Here is a 22,577-nt window from a genome sequence, read left to right as displayed (position 1 = left end):
GCCTGGTTTACAATTTTCTCCACAATCTCCCTTGTCTAGTTTCCATGATCAAGACCAATGACATTCCGATGATCCTCATCACACTGACTTGGCCTAGGAGGAAATGGTTCTCGGACATATTCAAGCTCTCATCTTGTTTTTTGGTCGCTGGCTTTTGTTTTTTTTTTTTAAATTCTTTATTTTAACAAAGGCACATAAATGACATACAGTGGAGCCACACATGCGGCCCAAGAAACAATGCGATGTAAGAAATAACGTAAATATAACAATTAAAATCAAACCTCTTGCCAATAAAAAGATTTTCAAAAAAAAAATAAAAAATCAAACACGTCGTATGTAAATTGTCATGTTCAATCTGTCTTTTGTAGGTAATAAAGAAGAACCGTAAACTATTTTTATTTTATTGTTACAAGTTTAATTGGGGGAAGGAGAGGAAGGGAAGGGAATGCAAACAAAAAATAAATATGGGGGGGGGGGAAGAATGTAAAGGGGGAGAAGGGGGGAGGTGCAGAATGAGAAGGCTAGGAGAGGGAGAGGAAGAAAGATAAGAAAATAGGAAGAGAGGAGAGGCCAGAGAGGGTTGCCCGAGATCAATCTCCACTTCCAGGGAGCTCGCAGTGTAAGGCCAAGCATTCATCTGAGAGGTCGCTGGCTTTTAACCTCACATCTGTTGAACCCATGGTTCTCTTGAAGGCAATAGGTCAACTTCTGGTGTGGACTACCATTGCACCCAGAAGGCCTACTTTGCTTGTTCTGAATCACTGAATCACAGAACTTTTGTTCTGGAAAGTACTGTGGGACACATTCTGTCTTGCCTCCAATCTGGTCTGGACTAACATTTGTCCTTGGAACCATTTATGGACAAATATTGGCCTTGGCCATTCTCTTTCAGAAACCTTTTTCCTCTCACTCTCTAGTTAAGGCCTTTTGTTCAGAAAGTAGCTCACATCTTTCCCTCTGTCTGTTCCCCATTTCTCCTTGAAATATGTCTGGTTTTCTGGGCTACTCAGAAGCCACTCTTTAAACTTTATTCGATTATTTCCTTGTCTAACCTTACCTGTAAAGTGTCCTTTCTTGTGGCTATCACTTCTGCGAGATGAGTCTTAGCGGCCTTTCCCTGTAAGGGAGTCATTTAATAGTGTTGTGCAAGTCTATTTAGGCCTAAGGCCTTTTACTTCCCAGGTGGTCTCTGCCATCCACCTTAATCAGGACTGTCTTTTTCTCCTTCCCTGTGCCCTGCTCTAAAGCTTCCTAAAGAAAAATTCCCTGTAGTTCCTAGACCTACTACATGATAAAGAGCATTTACCTCTCTGCTGCCAGTTCATTGATGGACACCGCTCCTGAGAATCTTGACCAGTGGGTTATACTGCCCCCTACAGGAATAGGATTCCCCCTCTCTGCTATAGGTTTTTTTCTGCCTAGTCAGGAGTAAGGACCTAGTTCCTTGCTGGGATCTCTGGTCCTGGCAACTTTTTTTCTTTTTTTTTTCCTCCTTTTCTTTTTAGTTAGCTTTTTTTTTTTTTTTTTTTCTCCTTTTTTTTTTTTTTTCTTTTTTTTTTTTTTTCTTTCCCCTGTGAGATCCACAATCAACTGCCAGACTGGGCGATGGGCTGGATAATCTAGATCCAGTGGTCACCCCAGTCTGGCTAGTGAGCACACACAGACCAAAACTATGCGCTAGGTCGGCCGCGACCTAGCCCTACTGGGCGGGGGCTGGCCTGCGAGCTAAACGCCACGCGAGGTCACATACGACCAGGGTCTCGGCCTGCATCGTAGCGTTCCACCTGGCCGACAGCTCCCCTTTTCAATGGTGTGGAGGTTCTGTCTGGAGCAGTGCCCGCCTAATTCCTGGTATGGTCAGTAGCTGTCGTTGCCGCGCCCCCCCCCCCCCCCACTGGAGGGTTTTTGAGTGCATGCAGGCCCCTCTCTGGGACGGTCGGTCCCCAGGTTCCCCTCTTTCCTGTTAGGCCCCCTGTGCTCTGGTCCCTGTGGGTCATCTAGCCCCCTATCCACCCCCACATCCCCTTCATATCTGGAATAGTGTGGCTGTCTGGGCTGTTTTCTGGGGCATGGTGCTGTACTGGTGGGTATCGGCTGGTGAAGGACTGTACCTTATGGGGGCTCCTGCCCGGTTCCCCCCTTCCTTTCTATGCCTTGCCTGGGCCCCAGGGATCCCACCTGGGTCCCTGTGAGCCTTGTGGGGGGGGGGCACCATTTTGTTGGGGCCTATATTGTGTATAGTTTTGCATTGATCCAACATAGCAATCAGCCGCGGCCATTATAGAGGAACCTCTGGGCGGCAATTTTGGCTGTGGGAGCCCCTCCTTCCCTTGTGCGGACTCTTGGGTCTCTTCCTTTCCTGGACGCTGCACGTCGGGTGCAGTTTATCCTGGTGCTGGGGGTGCCTGGGGGGCGAGTCTGGTGAGGTCGTCCCTCTCTCTGCTGCAGGGTCCTGGGGTGCTCTGTTGCTGGCGACTGGGTGGCGTCACCAACGCGGTGGTGTTGTCCCTTAGCAGTGTTTTGCACTTTTTGTGGGGTCCTCCTATTTACTCATGGAGTCTTTGGAGCACGTTTCCCCACCTGACCCCCTCTGAGGCTGAACCTTCCAATAATGCACTGACGGTGGTCCTGGTGTCTTTTGTATCCCAGGTGAAAGTAGCATTTAAGCAGTGGGCTAGCAAAAAGTGCCCCCCCACCTTCTCCTGCCTCATCTGTTGCCTCAGATCCTGAATCTGAATCGGCTGACACGAACAGGGACCACCCTAAGGGGTCTTAATCTACATGCCCTGATTTTTTCAGATGGTGAGGATGATTCCTCCACACCTGTAGCTGCGCACTGTGCATGATACTTAAAAAATGGAGGATGCAGCTGAAGCTGCGGTGGAGGCCCCCGGTCCCTTTTTGCACTCTCAAACCGCCTAGAGCGGCGAAGGGGTTTCCTTTCCCTACTATTTTGACAGATTTGTCGCTAAAAAGTGGGACCGTCCAAAATGTCTTTGTGGTTCCTAAACGATTTGTGATGAGGTACCCCTTTGAAGAGCCCCTCCTTAAAATTGGACTGTTCCACCGGTGGTGGACCCCCAGCTTCCAGGTTAAATAAGGCAACCACCTTTTAAGGATCAGACTGACAGAAAAGAGGAGGCTGTGACCCGCAATATGTTCTCTGTTTCGGATTTGGCGCTTAGACTGGTCTTTACCATTGCCCTGGTGTCCCAAACTCTAACGGAGTGGGCTAAACTTTTACGCTAGGACCTGGAGGGTGAGCAGCTCCCCCCTGCCTTTGCTGAGCTGGCAGACTAGTTGGTCCAGGGGCTGCAGTTTATCTGTGATGCCTCTTTGGATGCTGCTCTCCTGATTTCTAGACTGTCTAGTCTGTTTCAGCAGTGGTCTTTGGGCATGTTTTGTGGCTTAAGTGTTGGTCTGCGAACCAGACCTCTAAAAAGGCCTTAACTGATCTACCTTTTCAGGGAGATCGCCTGTTTGGAGCTACCCTGAATGACATCATTAAGAGTCTCACGGGGGAAAGAGTACTTTTTCTTCCGCAGGCTGGTAAGGGTAAAGAAAGTCGTGGCACGACCTTCTTGACTCACAAGAAGCTTTTACGTCCCTTTAGCGTCAGCTTGCAAGGGTTCAAAGCCTTTCAAGGCCTCTTCAGGAGGATCCAAGCGACCTTGGTCTGGCAAGCCGAGAGCAGGATTCTCCAGATCCGCGGACAAGGCTACTTCTGCATGAAGGTGCGCCCTCATCAGTGCCTGGGGTGGGGGAATGTCTTTGCTGGGATTTTTTAGGCCCATGGACCTCCTTGGTGCAAGACAAGTGGGTCAACAAAGTGATACCATCCAGCTACACGATTGAGTTTCGTTCTTACCCTCCGGAAAGGTTCTTTCCTTCTAAAGTGCACCTGTCCCCGGACTGATTGCAAGCTCTCTTTGTGGCAGCGCAAGACCTGTTGCTTCAGGGTGTGAATGTCCCGGTTCCGACCTCGGAACGTTTTCAGGGGTTTTATTCAAACCTGTTGACGGTCCCAAAGGAGGAGGGCAAGGTGTGTCCAATTCTGGATCTCAAGGCACTGAATTGCTTTGTGCGGGTTCAGAATGGAGCCAATTCGCGCGGTGGTGGCATCCCTGCGTCGGATTTCCTTGCCTCTATTGATATCAAAGATGCTTACTTGCACATTCCAATATGTGTTGGTCACCAGCACTTCCTCCGCTTTGCTGTGGGAGAGGAGCATTCAGTTCGTAGCGTTACCCTTTGGTCTTGCCTCCACTCCTCAGGTCTTCACAAAAGAGTTGGCCATAAGTGCCGGTATTGCTACGTCGGCAGGGTATCTCAGTACTGGGCTACTTGGACGACCTTCTCTTGCTAGCCGAGTCCTCTGCTGCTCTAGGGGACGACTTGGAAATCACTATATGGACTCTGAGGGAGTTCAGCTGGCTTCTGAATTACCAGAAATCTGCTTTCTGGTTCCCTCCAAAAAGTTAAATTATCTGGTTCTGACTCTGGACTCGGCCCTAGCCAGTGTTACTTCCTCTGGACAAACTCCAGGAATTACATGCTGCAATTCATCTCCTGCTGTCCAGCAGATAGTCATCCCTCCAGACTTGCATGCGGGTGCTGGGCCTGATGGTTTCTACCTTCGATGCAGTTCTGTTTGCACAGTTCCATTCGAGGGTCCCTGCAAAGGGAGATCTTGGCCAAATGGGACAGGTGTCCGAAGTCTCTGGACAATTCGATCCAGCTGAACTGGGAAACAAAAGGGTCTCTGGTCTGGTGGCTTCGCTCTGTGGCTCTTCGTCAGGGAAAATCCTTTCTCCCCTGTTATTGGACAGTGGTCTCCATGGATGCTGGTCTGTCCGGGTGGGGAAGTGTCCTGGGCCGGAGTTCCGCTCAGGGTGTTTGGACACTAGAAGTGTCCAGACTCCAGATCAATGTCCTGTAACTTCGAGCAATCAGGCTGTGCCTGGATCACTGGACGAATCATCTTCAGGGTTTTCCAGTACAAAATCAGTCGGACAACGCCACGGTCGTGGCTTATATCAATCACCAGGGTGAAACAAGAAGTGTGTTGGCAGCTCTGAAGGTAACCAGCATTCTACCGTGGACAGAACGCTGTGTTCCAGCTCTCTCCGCCGTACACATTCCAGGAGTGGGATTTCCGTTGGCAGGTGTTGGTTTAAGGAGAGTGGTCCCTTCATCCGGATGTGTTTCATCAGTTGTCTTCAATGGGCACATGGTGTCCGAATTGGCGGCTTTATCTTGTCGCACCCCTTGATGCTAAATGGTGCACTAGGAATAGTCTCGTAATGGTGGTACTTTTTTATGTGCCTATTTACTGCATAACGCTTTATGACTTTGTACGGTTTGTTCATTAGCTTTTGTGACGTCTCAATAAAATTTTACATACAGTAATTGGGAGCAGAAAATCACCCTGCAAGAGTGATTCTGTCTCTGCTGATAGTGAAATCGTAAAAAAATTTCTTTCCGGCAACCTGTGGCTGCAGGAAAAAAATTTGTTGCAGGAAAGAAAATTGCAAATGTTAATGTGCGAAAACAGTGTTCCTAATTTGTGAGAACAGACATTGAGATTGTTCAGAATTGCTTGCATTTAGCCATGAAATCCTGTCCTCAGAAACATCTAAAAGATAAGCAATATTAAACATGGTTAGGCATGTTGTGTGAATGAGAACAAGTAACAAGCATACAAGTAGGTTTTCTCATATTTGACTGCAAACGTGGAAATAAGCTTTAGGCACGCTTTACCTGATCTCTTGTTGCTTCATGGGCTTTTCAGCGCCAGAATTTGTCTCAGATTTACAAAGCTGCCACCTGGGCAACTCTCCTCATGTTTAAGTTCTTTTAAGATGGCTGTTCAAGCCTTTACTGATGCCAGTTTTGGGCGTAATGTGCCACAAGCTGCTGAGTCTGTCAAGCCATTCCCTGACCTATTGTGGCCGGTTTGCATTGTTTTGGGTGCATCTCACTTTTTATTTTATTTTTTATTTTTTGGATAATTGTGAACAGTCCAGTATTAATTATTTAAATAAACCTATGTCCTGTATGGTAACATTAAAAATTATTAATCAATAGTATGGTAAGATTAAAAAAAATTGTTGATTTACCAGTCAAATCCATGTCCTGTAGTACTGTGTAAGAGACAGAAACATTCCTTCTGTTAGATCTCTCTATTGCTTTCTACAACATTGAGGCTAGCTTTGAGTGGAAGAGCCTATTTAGTGGGATGTCTTTGCAGTCTTTCTCTTTGCTAATGTCCAGTCACCTAAAGGTAGTTGCATAAAACCCAGTCATAATTATTTAGAGAAGCATGTACTGTACTGAAGGGAAATGGATTTTACTTGTAAGTAAAAAGATCCTGTTTAACCAGGTCAGAACACCTTCACCCCCTTCTAGTCCAGGCCAATTTTCAGCTTTTGGTACTGTCACATTTTTATTGACAATTACTCAGCCATGCAACACTGTACGCAAATGACATTTATAATTTTTTTTGAGACAGAGCTTTCTTTTGGTGGTATTTTAATCGCCACTGGGTTTTTTAATTTTTGCTATATACAGTGCCTTGCGAAAGTATTCGGCTCCCTTGAACTTTTCGACCTTTTGCCACATTTCAGGCTTCAAACATAAAGATATAAAACTGTAATTTTTTGTGAAGGATCAACAAGTGGGACACAATCATGAAGTGGAACGAAATTTATTGAATATTTCAAACTTTGTTAACAAATAAAAAAACTGAAAAATTGGGCGTGCAAAATTATTCAGCCCCCTTAAGTTAATACTTTGTAGCGCCACCTTTTGCAGCGATTACAGCTGTAAGTCGCTTGGGGTATGTCTCTATCAGTTTTGCACATCGAGAGACTGAAATTTTTGCCCATTCCTCCTTGCAAAACCGCTCGAGCTCAGTGAGGTTGGATGGAGAGCGTTTGTGAACAGCAGTTTTCAGTTCTTTCCACAGATTCTCGATTGGATTCAGGTCTGGACTTTGACTTGGCCATTCTAACACCTGGATATGTTTATTTGTTAACCATTCCATTGTAGATTTTGCTTTATGTTTTGGATCGTTGTCTTGTTGGAAGACAAATCTCCGTCCCAGTCTCAGGTCTTTTGCAGACTGATCAGGTTTTCTTCCAGAATGGTCCTGTATTTGGCTCCATCCATCTTCCCATCAATTTTTTTTTTTTTTTAAATTCAGTGTTTATTAGGAAAAGGAAATAACAAGGCATACAGAATAGGCAAAAAAAAAGAAACCAATGGTGTCAGTCCATATACAAAATCATATACAGAGAACAAACGACTTCAGGGAATACCAGTAATCGCAGTATAGAGGACCATAATATAAAACGCATTACCCATAATGTCAGAGAGAACTGCTAGGGGAAGTCCGACCCCCGGAGAGATCCCGCCCCCATCCGGCATCTTTCACATGGCCGAAGTGGTGAGAGGGAGAGACCCCCTCCGGGCCGACCTAGCCCCTCCCCCAGTCAGCTAGTATGAACCCATATATGCATGCCCATGGGGAGTGATAAAAACCAGAGAAACAGATAATGAACGGCAGCCCCCGCCATTTCCCCTTCACATCTTTTGTGTAGAGGTAGGGAAGGAGCCCACCATCAAGAGAGAGGAAGAAGAAAAGAAAAAAAGGGGGTGGATAACGAACAGAAAAAAAAAGGGGGGGAAGGAAAGAGGCGAGGAGGGAATGGGGGGGGGGAAAGAGGGAAAGAGATAGCCACCCGGGCCGCAGAAGCTGCACTAGGCCACCAAATCTCTGTATTCTCCAGAAAAACTGAACTCATGCCAGTAATACCATCTTTTGAGAAACCCCTCCCTAGTGCCCCGCTCGGCAGCCACAAGATCTTCCATTTCGTTGTTGCTGGCCACCTTCCGCAGCCACATAGCCACTGTAGGAGGCTGCGACTGTTTCCAGAGAAGAGGGATACAGCTCTTGGCCGCCGTGAAAAGGAGCGGCAGGATTGATTTTCTGTAGGAAGCTCGCGGGAATTCGTTGTGGTGAAGGAGAAAAAGGGCAGGACACAGAGTGAGAGCGTGGTCTGTAAACTTTTGTGCGATGCGTAGTACCTCCGCCCAGAAGGGCTGCAGACGGCTGCAAGCCCAAAAGATGTGGAGAAGGGAGCCAACCTCCTCCCCACATCTCCAACAAAGGTCAGAGCAGGAAGGGAACATTTTGCTCAATCGGGCCGGAGGGGAAGTACCACCTGGTCAAAAAAGTATACCCCGCCTCCTGATACTTAGAACAGGTGGAAGTTTTGTAGGTAAAAAAGAAAATACTATCAACCTGGTGGTCCGAAAAAGAGAGACCCAAGTCGCGCTCCCAACGGGTGATATACAGGGGTCTGGAGGAGGGATCAGGTCCCGTCAGTAAACGATAGATCAAAGATATGTGTCGTAATGGTGAGTCCGAGACACACAGTTCTTCGAAAGGCATGAGGCGTCAGTCAAATGAGGTCGCAGGGACTGCAGAAAGTGAGCTAACTGTACTTTTTGCCAGAAGGACAATGCTGCATAGGAGCCGTCGGAGAAGAGGGATTGTCGAGAAACCCACTTCCCGCCAACGATGAAGTGTCTGGCCTGGTGGAAACCTCTCGACTTCAGGGTGCGGAAACCTTGATCCCGCAGGCCCGGGGAGAAGTCCTGATTATCAATTACCGGGAACAAAGGGGAAGGTAGAGAGGCTATCGGACCCTCTCCGCATATCCTACGACTCAACTTCAGGGTAGACCCCACAGTCGGGTGGTCGGACACGCATTTCGGTAAATCGGAAGCGCCCCACAGGAGGGATTCCGGGGGAGAAGCCCCCAAGCTCCACTCAATTCTGATCCATTGTTTAAGGTGGCCATGTACATGCCAGTCCACGAGCCTGGTAGGGTGACAGGCAGCGTAATATAAGGTCGAATCTGGGAAGGCCATACCGCCCTTCCCATCAATTTTAACCATCTTCCCTGTCCCTGCTGAAGAAAAGCAGGCCTAAACCATGATGCTGCCACCACCATGTTTGACAGTGGGGATTGTGTGTTCAGGGTGATGAGCTGTGTTGCTTTTACGCCAAACATAACATTTTGCATTGTTGCCAAAAAGTTAGATTTTGGTTTCATCTGACCAGAGCACCTTCTTCCACATGTTTGGTGTGTCTCCCAGGTGGCTGGTGGCAAACTTTAAACGACACTTTTTATGGATATCTTTAAGAAATGGCGGCTTCTTGCCACTCTTCCATAAAGGCCAGATTTGTGCAGTATACGACTGATTGTTGTCCTATGGACAGAGTCTCCCACCTCAGCTGTAGATCTCTGCACTTCATCCAGAGTGATCATGGGCCTCTTGGCTGCATCTCTGATCAGTCTTCTCCTTGTATGAGCTGAAAGTTTAGAGGGACGGCCAGGTCTTCGTAGATTTTCAGTGGTCTGATACTCCTTCCATTTCAATATTATCGCTTGCACAATGCTCCTTGAGATGTTTAAAGCTTGGGAAATCTTTTAGTATCCAAATCCGGCTTTAAACTTCTCCACAACAGTATCTCGGACCTGCCTGGTGTGTTCCTTGTTCTTCATGATGCTCTCTGCCCTTTAAACGGACCTCTGAGACTCAGTGCAGGTGCATTTATACGGAGACTTGATTACACACAGATGGATTCTATTTATCATCATTAGTCATTTAGGTCAACATTGGATCATTCAGAGATCCTCACTGAACTTCTGGAGAGAGTTTGCTGCACTGAAAGTAAATGGGCTGAATAATTTTGCACGCCCAATTTTTCAGCTTATTATTTGTTAACAAAGTTTGAAATATCCAATAAATTTCTTTCCACTTCATGATTGTGTCCCACTTGTTGTTGATTCTTCACAAAAAATTACAGTTTTACATCTTTATGTTTGAAGCCTGAAATGTGGCAAAAGGTCGCAAAGTTCAAGGGGGCCGAATACTTTCGCAAGGCACTGTAATCGAAAAATCTACCAAAAATTTTGAAAAAAACCGAAAAAACCCCCCCCCACGTTTTTGTTATAGAATTTTTGCAAAGCTTAACCTTTAGCTAAAATGTATGGCATTTTTAAGAGACTCACTGTGTCGTAGAAAATACGCTAGGCTTTTGTCTTTCCAAAATATGGTCATTTGTTGGGTGTTTCCACTGTCCTAGTGTTCCAGGGCCTCCAAAAATGTGATAGTCAGGAAATTTGCGTCATTTATGCCCCTAGAATGCCTGAAGGTGCTCATTGGATTTTTGGCTACTGTATGGGGCTAGGCCGTGAAAACATCACACACATGTAATATCACCTAACTCAGGAGAAGTAGCAGAATGAGTTTTTTTTTTTTTTTTTTTTTTTTTTTTTGGTTTTAGGTTAATGTGAATTTCTTATTTTTTTATTTTTTTCTAACACCGCATTAACATACTTGGACTTAAAACTCAAAACATATTCTGCTATTCCTCCCAAGTATTCGGATACTACATGACATAAGACCTTTTCAATGTCTGGACTGATTATGTACCGCAACCTGTGTATTACAAAAATTAATCAACATTGTATAGAAAACAATGTACTATAATTTTCACCTAGCAGCAAGAGGGTCAGTGGTTCAAATCCCAACCACGACACTACCTGCCTGGAGTTTGCATGTTCTCCCTATGCCTGCGTGGGTTTCCTCCGGGTACTCCGGTTTCCTCCCACACTCCAAAGACATGCTGGTAGGTTAATTGGATCCTGTATAAAATTGGCCCTACTATGTATGCATGTATGAATGTGAGTTAGGGACCTTAGATTGTACGCTCCTTGAGGGCAGGGACTGATGTGAATGTGTAATGTATATGTAAAACGCTGCGTAAATTGACAGCGCTATACAAGTACCTGAAATAATAATAATGGTTGCGTCTGTACAAGTGATCAATGAATATAGCCTAGTGTAACTTCACCTACAACAGCCCCTGTTCCTAAAAGCCAAGCAGACCTCACCTACTGATACATGGCCACCCCCATAACACAATGCTATGTTTGCTGGCCAGAAAGCACAGGAGGTTGAACAAAAGGTAAACAAAAGATTACCTGTGGTTTTAGTAGTGCAGTTGTCCTCAGAGGATGGTTGGAACTGGTGTCTCACAGAAACGTAGCCAGTGGGATGTGCAGATCGATCAGTACTGGTGCCAGACGAAGACCTGGTCAGCAAACCGGCAAAGCAGTGGTCCAGGAAGAAGGCAAAAACATGGCCCATAAACAGACCAGGGTAAGTACAAGCAGCAGGCACAGACATAGTCAGAAAATAGGCAAGGGGTTGGTCCAGGCAGAAGCGTTAGGCTTAGGGCCTCGGTTAGGTAAGACTTGACATAGGGGTTAGAGGCGGCTTCCCACCCAAAACTTCGTTTTTTTTTCCTCACTCAAACACTTCTCTGAAGGACATGGTCAGTTCAGACAGCAGTCAAAAAATATGGTCAATTAACAGGCCAAGGTCAGTTCAGGCAGAGGCATGGGAAATGGCAGGTAGATATACACTTATTTCTTAACCACAACTTCACTAATATTGTAGTGAAGTATAATATGCAATCAGTATCCTATAGAGACCAGACACAGAGGGAAATTTGGGACAATAGTATCAGGTGTCGCGCCTAATTTTGTTACCGGAGCGTATACAACATTTTTTGGGGGGTTTGTGGTTTGTTTGGGTAGGGTGGGCGATATTGGGGAAGTGTCTTTTGTACAGTATGCGCACTGCATCAGAATGAACATGTTCAGGTACATGGCCTTCCTGATAGATAAGGGACATTAGTCTCCCCTTGGTATAAGGAGGCGACCTGTACGAATCGGTATTATCTTACAGAAAGACTCCAGTCAGGGACATTTGCTCTGCTGACACGGGTGTGGCGGTTATCAGGACACTAGTGCTGGTGTATAGCAGTCCGGCTTCACTGCAATCAGTGACACTGGCTATGTTGACATTAGTCTGACGGTAGGTAAGGCAGTATTCTGGACACTGCTATGGCAGTGATCAGGATTCTGGTATAGCGGTGGTCCGAATGTTGGTGTGCCAGTGTTAAGAACACACTGTTATAGAGGTTATCAGGATGCTGATGGTATGGCAGTAATCATGAAGTGACACTTGTAAAGAGGGCGGTGATCAGGATGCTGGTGTATAGCAGTCTGGTTGTCACTGCAATCAGGGACACTGTTTTTGGCAGTACTGGTGACTCTAGAATAGATGGCAAGTGGCTGGCTGTAGTTTATTGCATAGTAAACTGTTGGGCAGTGATCAGTGACACTGTAAGCTAGCTGTGCTGTGGCTGTGTAAACACTGTGTGTTAGGCTGAGGGTACTCACTGTACCTGAAACTGCTCTCTCTCTCTCTCTCCTCTCACTGACAATCTTTTGTTTACATTTATTTGAAGCTATGATTGGACACAGCGATCACATGGTAGATTACCAATTTAATTGGGCTTGTTGGTGCACGCTCTAGGAGCTGTGCATGAGCCTCTGATGCATGCAGGTATCTCCACCTACATTGGCACTGCTCCCATTCGGCCAGTTATATGCATTGGCTCAAAGGGAGGTTAAGTCGGCTTTTAAGTGGTTCCTTGATGTAGATGTTCCTTCACTTCCTGTCTGGTAAAAGGTTGTCTCTAGAACAATAAGGGAGAGGAAATTTTGCTTACAAAGCCCCAGATCGCAATAAAACCTGAGGGGTTCTATCCTTTCCGCATTCAATCCAAAACTAAATAAAATATTGGGTATAGATACCCTTTAAGCTACGTGTAAAGTTATGGTTATATGACTGACTACTTTTTAAATTTCCATGACTGAACTAATGTGCACTAGTGACCATACTGACACTTTAATATTTGATAACACAGCCTATGCAATTACTAGGGACCAGTGACATCATTAAGACTTCATATTAAAGAGAACACAGTCTATTTATTAATTTTGCTTGAGACCAGTGACATCCCAGAAACTCTTAATTTCAAAGAACATGACCTACCCAATCACTAAAGACCAATGACATTACTGAGTTGCCTCATATTTATTAGCAGGAAGTCTATTTATTCACTATAGACCAATGTAGGCTGCATTTCCTGTGTTGATTTCTCTGGGCACATGGATAAAAGGTTTTCCTAAGTTTGTGTTTTAGACATTAAAAATAGTCATGGAATTGTAAGGGTAACGTATCTGAACCTAATACATATTTTTTGTACCTCAGTTTGTGTGTGTGTGTACGCAAAATATCTATTATAACTAGTTTCTCAATGGTGGCAGGGATCTGCCATATACCAGATGTATATAGGAACAGCACTGTGCTCTGGCTCTCTCCTTACCCGTTGTGTACCCAACCACTTCATTATCTCTTTATCAAGCCTATTTTGTCTCTGCTGAAACCAAAGCCTCTATTCCAGAATCCTGATACTGGCCATCCCTCTCATCTTTCCCACCTCCGTTCCTGATAAGACATAGCAAAACATTACTGCTTCAAGGATGTTAAATATTGATATGACTAAAGTGGGCACTGGCAGCATGCCAGGTCATTAAATGGAAGACAAGCTGGCAGCTGATCATTCCAGTGGCTTCCATAGCATTGGTTTATGATAGCATGTTGTAGCAGTCCCTATTGTGGCCCTTTTAATCATGGAATGAAAAGGTGAAGGCAGCTCAGCAGTGATGCAGGTGACCATCTGCAATTCTTTCTATAGGTCATTCTATAAAGGCTTTTAAGCATTATGCATTCATACATTAATTGCTATGAGGCCTTGCCTGAGCTAATGTAGGGAGCTACCTTCTTGTTTGAGTCCTGCTGCATTGTAGAAGGAGCCATGTGTCTCAGTGGTTAGCAGTCGGGCAACATCATCCTTGGCAATCATCCTTGGCAACTAGATTAGCATTAGAACAATGTATTCCGCCTTGCATGGCTTGATGGCTGAGCTCAGGAAAACTGTGAAATACACATACGTGAACTTTTAGCCATCAGAGGATTTCTAATGTTCAGAAAGCCTTGTGATTCAGGCAGTCTTTGAGACCACATAGCCTGGACTGTGACCTCCTCCTGTGTAGGCTTTAAAGAAGCAGCTCCACACATATCAGAGCCATTCCTTCAATTGCTGGAATAAGACTAATGTCCTCCCGTTCCCAATGTGAGTGCTGCTGTAGTTCACACTACAGGATGCTGAAGTGAACTATCATTTTTTAGATTCTTACAGTGCATCTGGAAAGTATTCACAGCGCTTCACTTTTTTCCCCATTTTGTTACATTAGTCTTATTCCAAAATGGATTAAATTCAGTATTTTCTTCAAAATTCTACAAACCCATACCCTGTAATGACAACTTAAAAGAAGTGTTTGAAATTTTTTAAAATATATTAAAATTAAAAAACAAAAATGACATGTACATAAGTATTCACAGCCTTTGCCTTGACACTCAAAGTTTAGCTCAGATGCATCCTGTTTTCACTGATTATCCTTGAGATATTTGTACAACTTGAATGGAGTCCACCTATGGTAAATTCAGTTGATTGGACATGATTTGGAAAGGCACACGCCGGTCTATATAAGGTCCCCCAGTTAAGTGCATGCCCGAGCACAAACCAAGCCATGAAGTTCAAGGGATTGTCTGTAGACCTCCGAGACAGGATTGTATTGATGCACAAATCTGGGAAAGGGTATAGAAAACTTTCTGCGGCATTGAAGGTCCCAATGAGCACTGTGGCCTCCGTCATCCATATATAGAAGAATGTGAAACTGAGGGGACCCTGCGCTTATGGAAAAAGTGCTTAAGTGCAACAATATACTAATAGAATGTGTAAAAAGCTGCTAGCTGCAGTGTGAAAGTGCTGGGTGCTCTTTTAAAATGTGTAAAACTGTGATTTGCAGCGCTGCTTAAACTTATAAATAATTTATAAATATAACACAAATCATGAACTTCATAAAATAAAATAAAAATCATAAAGTGCTATTATATCATCAATTCCTGTAAGATCGGTGCCAGTGAAAACAAATGAATAAATCAGTGTCCATTATATCATCATGTTGCTATGATGAATCTTTCCACTTAAAATCATACAGGTGCTAAGGTGCTCGATCTGTGCTTTGTTCGGGACCTAATGAGAGGATCGAGTCTACCCATTTGTCTGGGGATACTATAAAGCTGTTTTTGACCTAGTGGTGAAACACTGGTCAAATTATAAGATTGAAAGGTTTATTACATGCTCTACCATAGGAGAAGTCTATTTTTTTGCAGTACCCTTGTTGACTGCATTATGTGGGCAGGACTAAGAGGGCTTTACAGGACATCAGGGAGGAATCTATATTCACAGCTATAATTGCACATCAAGTGGAGAAGCAGTGTACAACAACTCTTACATGCCTGAAAACTATCATTTGGCGGTGAGTAGATAACCAAAGGGGGAGACCCCGAACAAAGCACAGATCGAGCACCTTAGCACCTGTATGATTTTAAGTGGAAAGATTCATCATAGCAACATGATGATATAATGGACACTGATTTATTCATTTGTTTTCACTGGCACTGATCTTACAGGAATTGATGATATAATAGCACTTTATGATTTTTATTTTATTTTATGAAGTTCATGATTTGTGTTATATTTATAAATTATTTATAAGTTTAAGCAGCGCTGCAAATCACAGTTTTACACCTATATAGAAGAAGTTTCGAGCCACCAGGACTTTGGTCGGGCAGCCAGCTCTAGAAACTGAGTGGTCGGAGAGAGGTGACCGGATCAACTCTGTGAATGTCCTTGAGTGGGCCACCCAGAGTCCCAGACTTGAACCCGATTTAACATCTCTGGAGAGATCTGAAAATGGCTGTGCACCGACGCTCGCCATCCAACCTGATGGAGCTTGAGAGGTCCTGCAAAGAAGAATGGGAGAAACTGCCCAAAAATAGGTGTGCCAAGTTTGTAGCATCATACTCCTAAAAAACTTGAGGCTGTAATTGGTGCCAAAGGTGCTTCAAAAAAGTATTGAGCAAGGGCTGTGGATACTTGTGTATATGGGATTTTTATGTTTTTTAATAAATTTGCAAAGATTTCAAACAAACTTCTTTTACGTTGTCATTAATGGGGTATTGTTTGTAGAATTTTGAGAAAAATAATGAATTTAATTCATTTTGGAATGATGCTGTAGCATAAAATGTGGAAAAAGTGAAGCGATGTGAATACGTTCTGGATGCACTGTATACTAATTACTAATTGTACTTACATATGCACACGTACAGTACATATGCATTTGACTAGATTTTTTTTCTATATTTTGCCTAAACTTTGTACATTTGATGCTACTAAATGATGAATTATCTAGTAAGGTGTTTTTTTTTTTTTTTTCTTTTGGTTTTGTTGTGATATAATTTATTTTTTTATTTCTCCCTAGCTTTTGAAAGTGACGCACAGGCTGTTCTGAATGTTATGAGGAGGTATATCAGGGAATTTTTCGGCTGTCGTGAGTGTGCACAGCATTTTGAAGCGATGGCTAAAGAGTCTGTGGACACTGTGAAAACAGCAGAAGAAGCAGTCATGTGGCTATGGCGAAAACACAATGTGGTCAATAATCGACTGGCTGGTATGTAAATAAAATAGTTTTGGGCCTAAGGAATATGTATTAGACTGCAGACATTCCATGAAATACTAGTACACAAGTCATTTCCAAGTTAGTGCAACTGCTATATATGTGGTAAGACATTACTGCGTTTGTACCAGAGCTGAGGGCCAGGTAGTGGCTACTTTCTGAGGCGGGCAGAGCAGTTACATAAAGGTCCTCTTGCAGTCCTCATTACAACACTAATGAAAGGTACACACAGGTCGAAAGTCTTCTAAAAACGGACGCTTCGGCAGGAACCGACGACTTTCGACCCATGTCAAAGTCAAGCCTGGCGTCTGTTGAACAGGCATGCTGGAAAATTGGCATCCTATCAGCGCTGGAAGCCAATGGCTGCAAGCGCTGACCGGTGTGTTGTGGTGGTGGGGGGGGGGGGGGGGGTGTTGGTTTTCCTGTCAGAACACAATGGCACCGCAGTGAGATGGTGTTTTTTCAAGCTCCCTGGGTTGAATGAAACAAAATGTATTGTGTGTACGAGGCTTAAAGCGGTGTTCCAGTCGTTTTTGTGTTCCTTAAAACTTTGCCGCTATAAAAAGTGTAGCTGCTGACTTTTAATAAACACACACTCCCCTGTCCCACGATCCAGTGATGAAGCAAGGATTTTAAAATAGAACTAATCTCTTGCCATTTTATCTGTGCAAACATTCACTTTCAGATTGATGTCTCCTTGAATGTTATCTGTGGCAGATTATGAGAGAGGTCTGAAGCATCATTTTCTTTTTATTAGGGTTTAATTATTGGGAATATGCTTTATTAGCAAAGGGACAGCATTCAGAATGCAGTATCCCAGGCTCATGATTACATATTCCCGAAACACCAGGGGGCATTATGTGCAGTTTGGCCTTGTACTCGGGCAGTGCCAGGATAGCAGGCACTCCCAAACAGGTAAGGCTGTTCATATTTTCATGCTGAATTTATCAGTTGGAGGTGTACATCTTCAATACAAAGTTGCTGCAGTGTTTTCACGGCAGGTTTCGGCAAATCGGCTCTGAATGATTGAACAATATTGAATTTTGCTGGCTGCATGCTTTCATCCTGAAAACTATTAATATTGATGTTGTAAACTCTATTGGTAAACTGCTTTTTAGTGCAAAGAGATCTAAGGTAAAAGGAAGTGCTGGAATTTGTACCTTTTTATGCTTCACTGCAAATTACTGAAAGCCTTTTCCTTGCCTTTGTATTTAAAATTCATAGGTACGATTGCTAAGCTGCAAAAATTAAAATTCATTTTTGGCTTTTATTGATTTAGGAACTATTGCTGAATTTTAAAAGAATGGTGTGTTCAATTAGTGCTATGAAGATCCAGTTTATACGCAAAAATATTTAAACCCGAAGTGCATCCAAAATTTAAAAAAAAAAAAAACCAGCGCAAGAAACATAACTTACAATAAGTAGGAAGTGTCCCTTGTGCTGATGCCTCTTCCTTTTCTATATTTTATTAATGTTTGCTATACCAAACGAGTATAATCCATCAAGTGTACAGATTGTTTACAAAACATGACATTGCTTGCCATATCTCAAAAGGCAAAGTCTGAAGGGCTAATGGGTGCTGATGCCTCTTCTTCACCTGTCCACGTCCCCTCTTCCACCATCATTATCTTCTGGTGCAGTGAGGGTTGAAAGATTGATTTACCTTTAAAAAAATAAATGCACATTTTTGCAGGTAAAAATGGTGCGTTTATTTTTTTACTGGAGCCTGCAGAGCATTGCACCCATGATCAACATTTCGCAAGTTCAATGTCAGACTCCTGTGCAGTCATCTTTTAGCTTTGTGCCCATACCCTATCCCTGTAGGGACTTTCAGTTACAAAGCTAGAGGAAGAATGAATAAACTACTAGCGTGCTGAGCAGCCCATTCAGACCACAAGTGTCTGCTGCAGTAAAAGAGGGTACTTGTAGTTTTCATTCACAGAACTCTGTGAAAAGAATAGCGGTGTGGGGAGAAAATCCCCCACCCACTGTCAGAGCAGAGATCATTGGCAGGGCTAGGTGGGTACATAGTAACATTTTAAATGTAAACCATAAATATGGGTGTAACATGGTACATGCTCCTAAAGTTGAAATCATCCTTTAATAGTCCTAAGGGGCGATTACAGGCTCTCATCAAGAGTGGACAGCCGGCTAAACTAGCAGGTATTTATCAGTGGATGGGCTTGTTTACTTGAATTGTATTTTTAGGGTATTATTTTGGTCCTGCATGATCTTAATTGGGCTGTTTGTGGCCTTTTCTCTTTTTTGTTTTTTTTTTTTCGCCTTGTTTACGGTTGTATTTTGTATGTATTTATAAAGCATAATAAAAAGAATAAAAAAAAATGCATAACTATGCCTGCCTTTTCTGCCAGGTTTTGCCATTTAGGAAAGGGCGTTGCATAGTCAGGGACTCTTGATGGGAGTCTGTAACAGCCCCTAAGTTCTATTAACACCCGCCGCACTGATAGATTAAAAGAAGGGGGTAGCATGGATTTCACCTAGTAGAGAAGGGATAACAGAACAAAGGACACATCCTACTGATTGCAAGTTATGTCCCTTGTGCTGATCTATGTGTTTTTTTTTTTTTTTTTTGGATGCTCTGTCACTGACAAATGCTGCAACAGACAAACTTTTTTTTTTTTTCCCTTGCAGTCTGTATTCATTTGTTTGGTTCAGTACATATTTGGTACCTGGCTTCAGAGGGCGCAAGTTCACTGCATCATCCCTAAATGTGTGGTATCTCAAGCAAAATTTGATTGCATATTTAAACAATATAATATTGAAAGCAGACTAAAACTAGAGCGGGCATGTTTATTGAAGGAAAAATCCCCCCTGCCCATTTTCTTATACAGTTTGGAAAATACTTATTTGATCCCCTACAGATTTTGTAAGTTTGCACACTTACAAAGAAATGAAGGGTCTATCATTTTTTTCATATGTGTATTTTAAATTATAGAGACAGAATATCGATCAAAAATCCAGAAAAAAAACACATGATACAAATGTTATAAATTGAGTTGCAGTTCAGTGAGTAAAAAAAGTATTTGAAACCCCTACCAAAAATAATTCTGGTTCCCACAGTCTGGCTACTTTATGTGCTCATGTTGTTCACAGATTAGACAATGACAACTCTTTGTGTATAAAAGACCTTTCCACAGAATCTGTTTTTTGTGTTCAAACCTCACCATCATGGGCAAGACCAAAGAGCTGTCAAAGGACGTCAGAGACAAGATTGTAGACCTGCACAAGGCTGAAATGGACTACAAAACCATCAGCAATAAGGTTGGTGAGAAGAAAACTGTTGGAGCGATTATTCGCAAACAAAAGAATCAGAAAATTACCATCAATCGCCCTCGGTCTGCAGCTCCATGCAAGATTTCGCCTCATGGAGTAAGGATGATCATGAGAAAAGGGAGGGATCAGCCTAGAACTACACGCTAGGAGCGTGTGAATGATCTCAAGACAGTTGGGAACCACAGTCCCCAAACAAACCATTGGTAACACAATACGCCACCATGAATTGAACTCCTGCAGCAACGCAAGCCCCCCCCTCCTCTAGAAAGCACATGTACAGGCCTGTCTGAAGTTTGCCAGTGAACATCTAAATGATTCAGAGAAGGATTGGGAGAAAGTGCTGTGGTCAGATGAGACCAAAATTTAGCTCTTAGGTGTTCACTCAACTCTCCGTGTTTGGAGGGACAAAAATGCTGACTATGACCCTACGAGCACCATCTCTACAGTCAAGCACGGAGGTGGAAACATGCCAAATTTATATTGGGGCTGTTTCTCTTCTAAAGGTAACTTTGATACATTAAGTCTTCCAGCATGACAATGACCTAAAACATACCACCAAGGCAACAAAGAAGTGGCTCAAGAAGCAGCACCTTAAGGTCACGGAGTGGTGTAGTCAGTCTCCAGACCTTAATCCTATAGAAAATGTATGGAGGGAGCTCAAACTTCGAGTTGCCAAGTAACAGCCAAGAAACCTTAAGGATTAAGAGAAGATCTGTAAAGAAGAGTGGACCAAAATCCATCCCGAGATGTGTGCAAACCTAATAAGCAACAACAAGAAATGTCTTACCTCTGTGCTTTCCAACAAGGGTTTATCCACCAAGTATGTAGTCATATTTTGCTTGGGGATCAAATACTTACTTTACTCACTAAACGCCATCTCAATTTATAGCATTTGTATCGTGTTTTTTCTGGATTTTTGGTTTATATTCTGTCTCTATCATTTAAAATATACCTATGATAAAAATTCTAGACCCTTCATTTCTTTGTAAGTGGACAAACTTACAAAATCTGTAGTGAATCCCATTTGTATAAGAAAAAAGATCATTGGAGACCATAGAGAAGCATTGATTCAAATTATGCTTGATCACATTGATAGTACTTGTCAATATTGACACTGTTGTTAGACCCCATTTGATAAAGATTCTGCAGTATTGTAACATTTTTTATAGTAAAATTTTTTTTTTTTTTTTTCACTTTATGACCAGGTTTTTAATGGTTTAGAAAATCGTACCATTTTTGTCATTGTAATTTGTGGTAAAAAGAGATCAAGCTAATGTACCATTCTTCATGCAGGCGCCCCCAGTGAAGACCCGAAAAGCCCAAAAGTGCAGTGGCCAACACCTGACCTTTGCCCTGCATGCCATGAAGAGGTGGGTGGTGTCCACAGCTGGAATGAAAGGGAAGTTCTTGGCTTTCTCAAGCAACACTACAGTAGCAAGGAGATCTCCCTGCAATACGCCGACCCAAACACTGACCAGCTTGATGTAGCAGATGAGAAAATTGACAAACTCCCTACAAAGAGTCCTGGAAGTGATACCTCTGAAAAAGACAAGCTTTACAAACACCGTAGACCTGAGTTTTTTGACAAGTTGATTCAAAATCAACCAAATAAAAGCAAAAATTCGAACTACCATCCGGAAGATAGCAAAACATCTGTGACTTTCTTAGGCCTTGGCTTCTCCAACATAGATATGAGTCTGTGTGTGGTCCTTTATATAACCTCTTCATTATTCCTTATGGTTATGTACTTTTTCTTCAGAGTCCGCTCAAGACGGTGGAAAATTAGATACAACAGACCTTATGTATAATTGTTCTAAATGTTTTTTAAATTTAAAGTGTCTCACCATTGTCCATTTAAGACCACAAAAGTTTTGTACTAATTGCAGAGCCAAGTCTGGAAATCAGGGATATGCTTTGTGTTCATATACATTTTAGATCTTTAAATAGTTCTGAAGGTGCTGCTAAGAAATACATTTGTGGCTTGTTAAGGTTGCCTATTTTTGAAAACTTTTGGCAAAGATGTTCAAAGACGGTTAACGGGCCTTTTTGACAAGTTTTTTAGGCATTCATCTGGGAAGCCTTTGTTTAGAGTTTTGTGGCCTTTTCCACCCATCTCGACATGCTTCAGATCGAACATGAACTTGAGAGCCTGCCTGGTGAAAAATAAAATGTGACATTCCTTCGACTATGTGAAGACTTTGTTGCCAATGCTTGCATTGCAATCAGTCTATATTCCAAACTGCTGTGCTCCTTCGGAACATGCATATTGGCCCTGGGGTTGATTGTCCACCCCAGAAACAAGCATAAAAATATATACTTGGGTTTCTCCAGAACCAGCTGGTTCAAAGTACAGTGTAATACACTTTGAAAAATGGATTGCGAACGTTCATTGGTGATTTTTTTTTTTTTCTTGGCTGTACATTGAAAAATGGCCTTCACACAAAAAAAAAAAAAAAATTGAAACTTTTTGGTGGAGTCACAAACTACTTGAATGTATTTGGTCTCTCTGAGGATTACATTTGCCAAAGTGTGTTTTTTATTTTTGTTTCTTTTCCATGTAAGCCAAAGTCTCATTTTGAACACCGGAAATTACATTGGTCACCCCTGTTGTTTGTTCTCTTTAAATTCAATGAAGGAAGATTAAAGAATTTTGGGCTATGACATCTAGCAAAGCCATTTTTTGTGAAAGGAAGCAGAGAAGCCTGG

The 22,577-nt window shown here is 43.0% G+C and overlaps 1 protein-coding gene across 1 annotated transcript in view; it reads left to right on the top strand.

The window, feature by feature from the left end:
• QSOX2 (quiescin sulfhydryl oxidase 2) overlaps positions 1-22,254 on the top strand; it is a 134,911-nt gene extending 112,657 nt beyond the window's left edge. Inside the window, exons 11-12 of the mRNA XM_082263784.1 lie at positions 16,383-16,571; positions 21,165-22,254. Coding sequence (XP_082119910.1) covers positions 16,383-16,571; positions 21,165-21,679 — 704 coding nt within the window. The 3' untranslated portion in view covers positions 21,680-22,254. The remainder of the gene's footprint in view (positions 1-16,382; positions 16,572-21,164) is intronic.
• Positions 22,255-22,577: the final 323 nt, after the last annotated feature.

The sequence above is a fragment of the Pelophylax lessonae genome (genome assembly GCF_965119305.1).
Source record: "Pelophylax lessonae genome assembly, chromosome: 7".
In the NCBI taxonomy this organism is placed as follows: Eukaryota; Metazoa; Chordata; class Amphibia; order Anura; family Ranidae; genus Pelophylax; species Pelophylax lessonae.
This window is presented reverse-complemented; position numbering and strand designations above follow the sequence as displayed.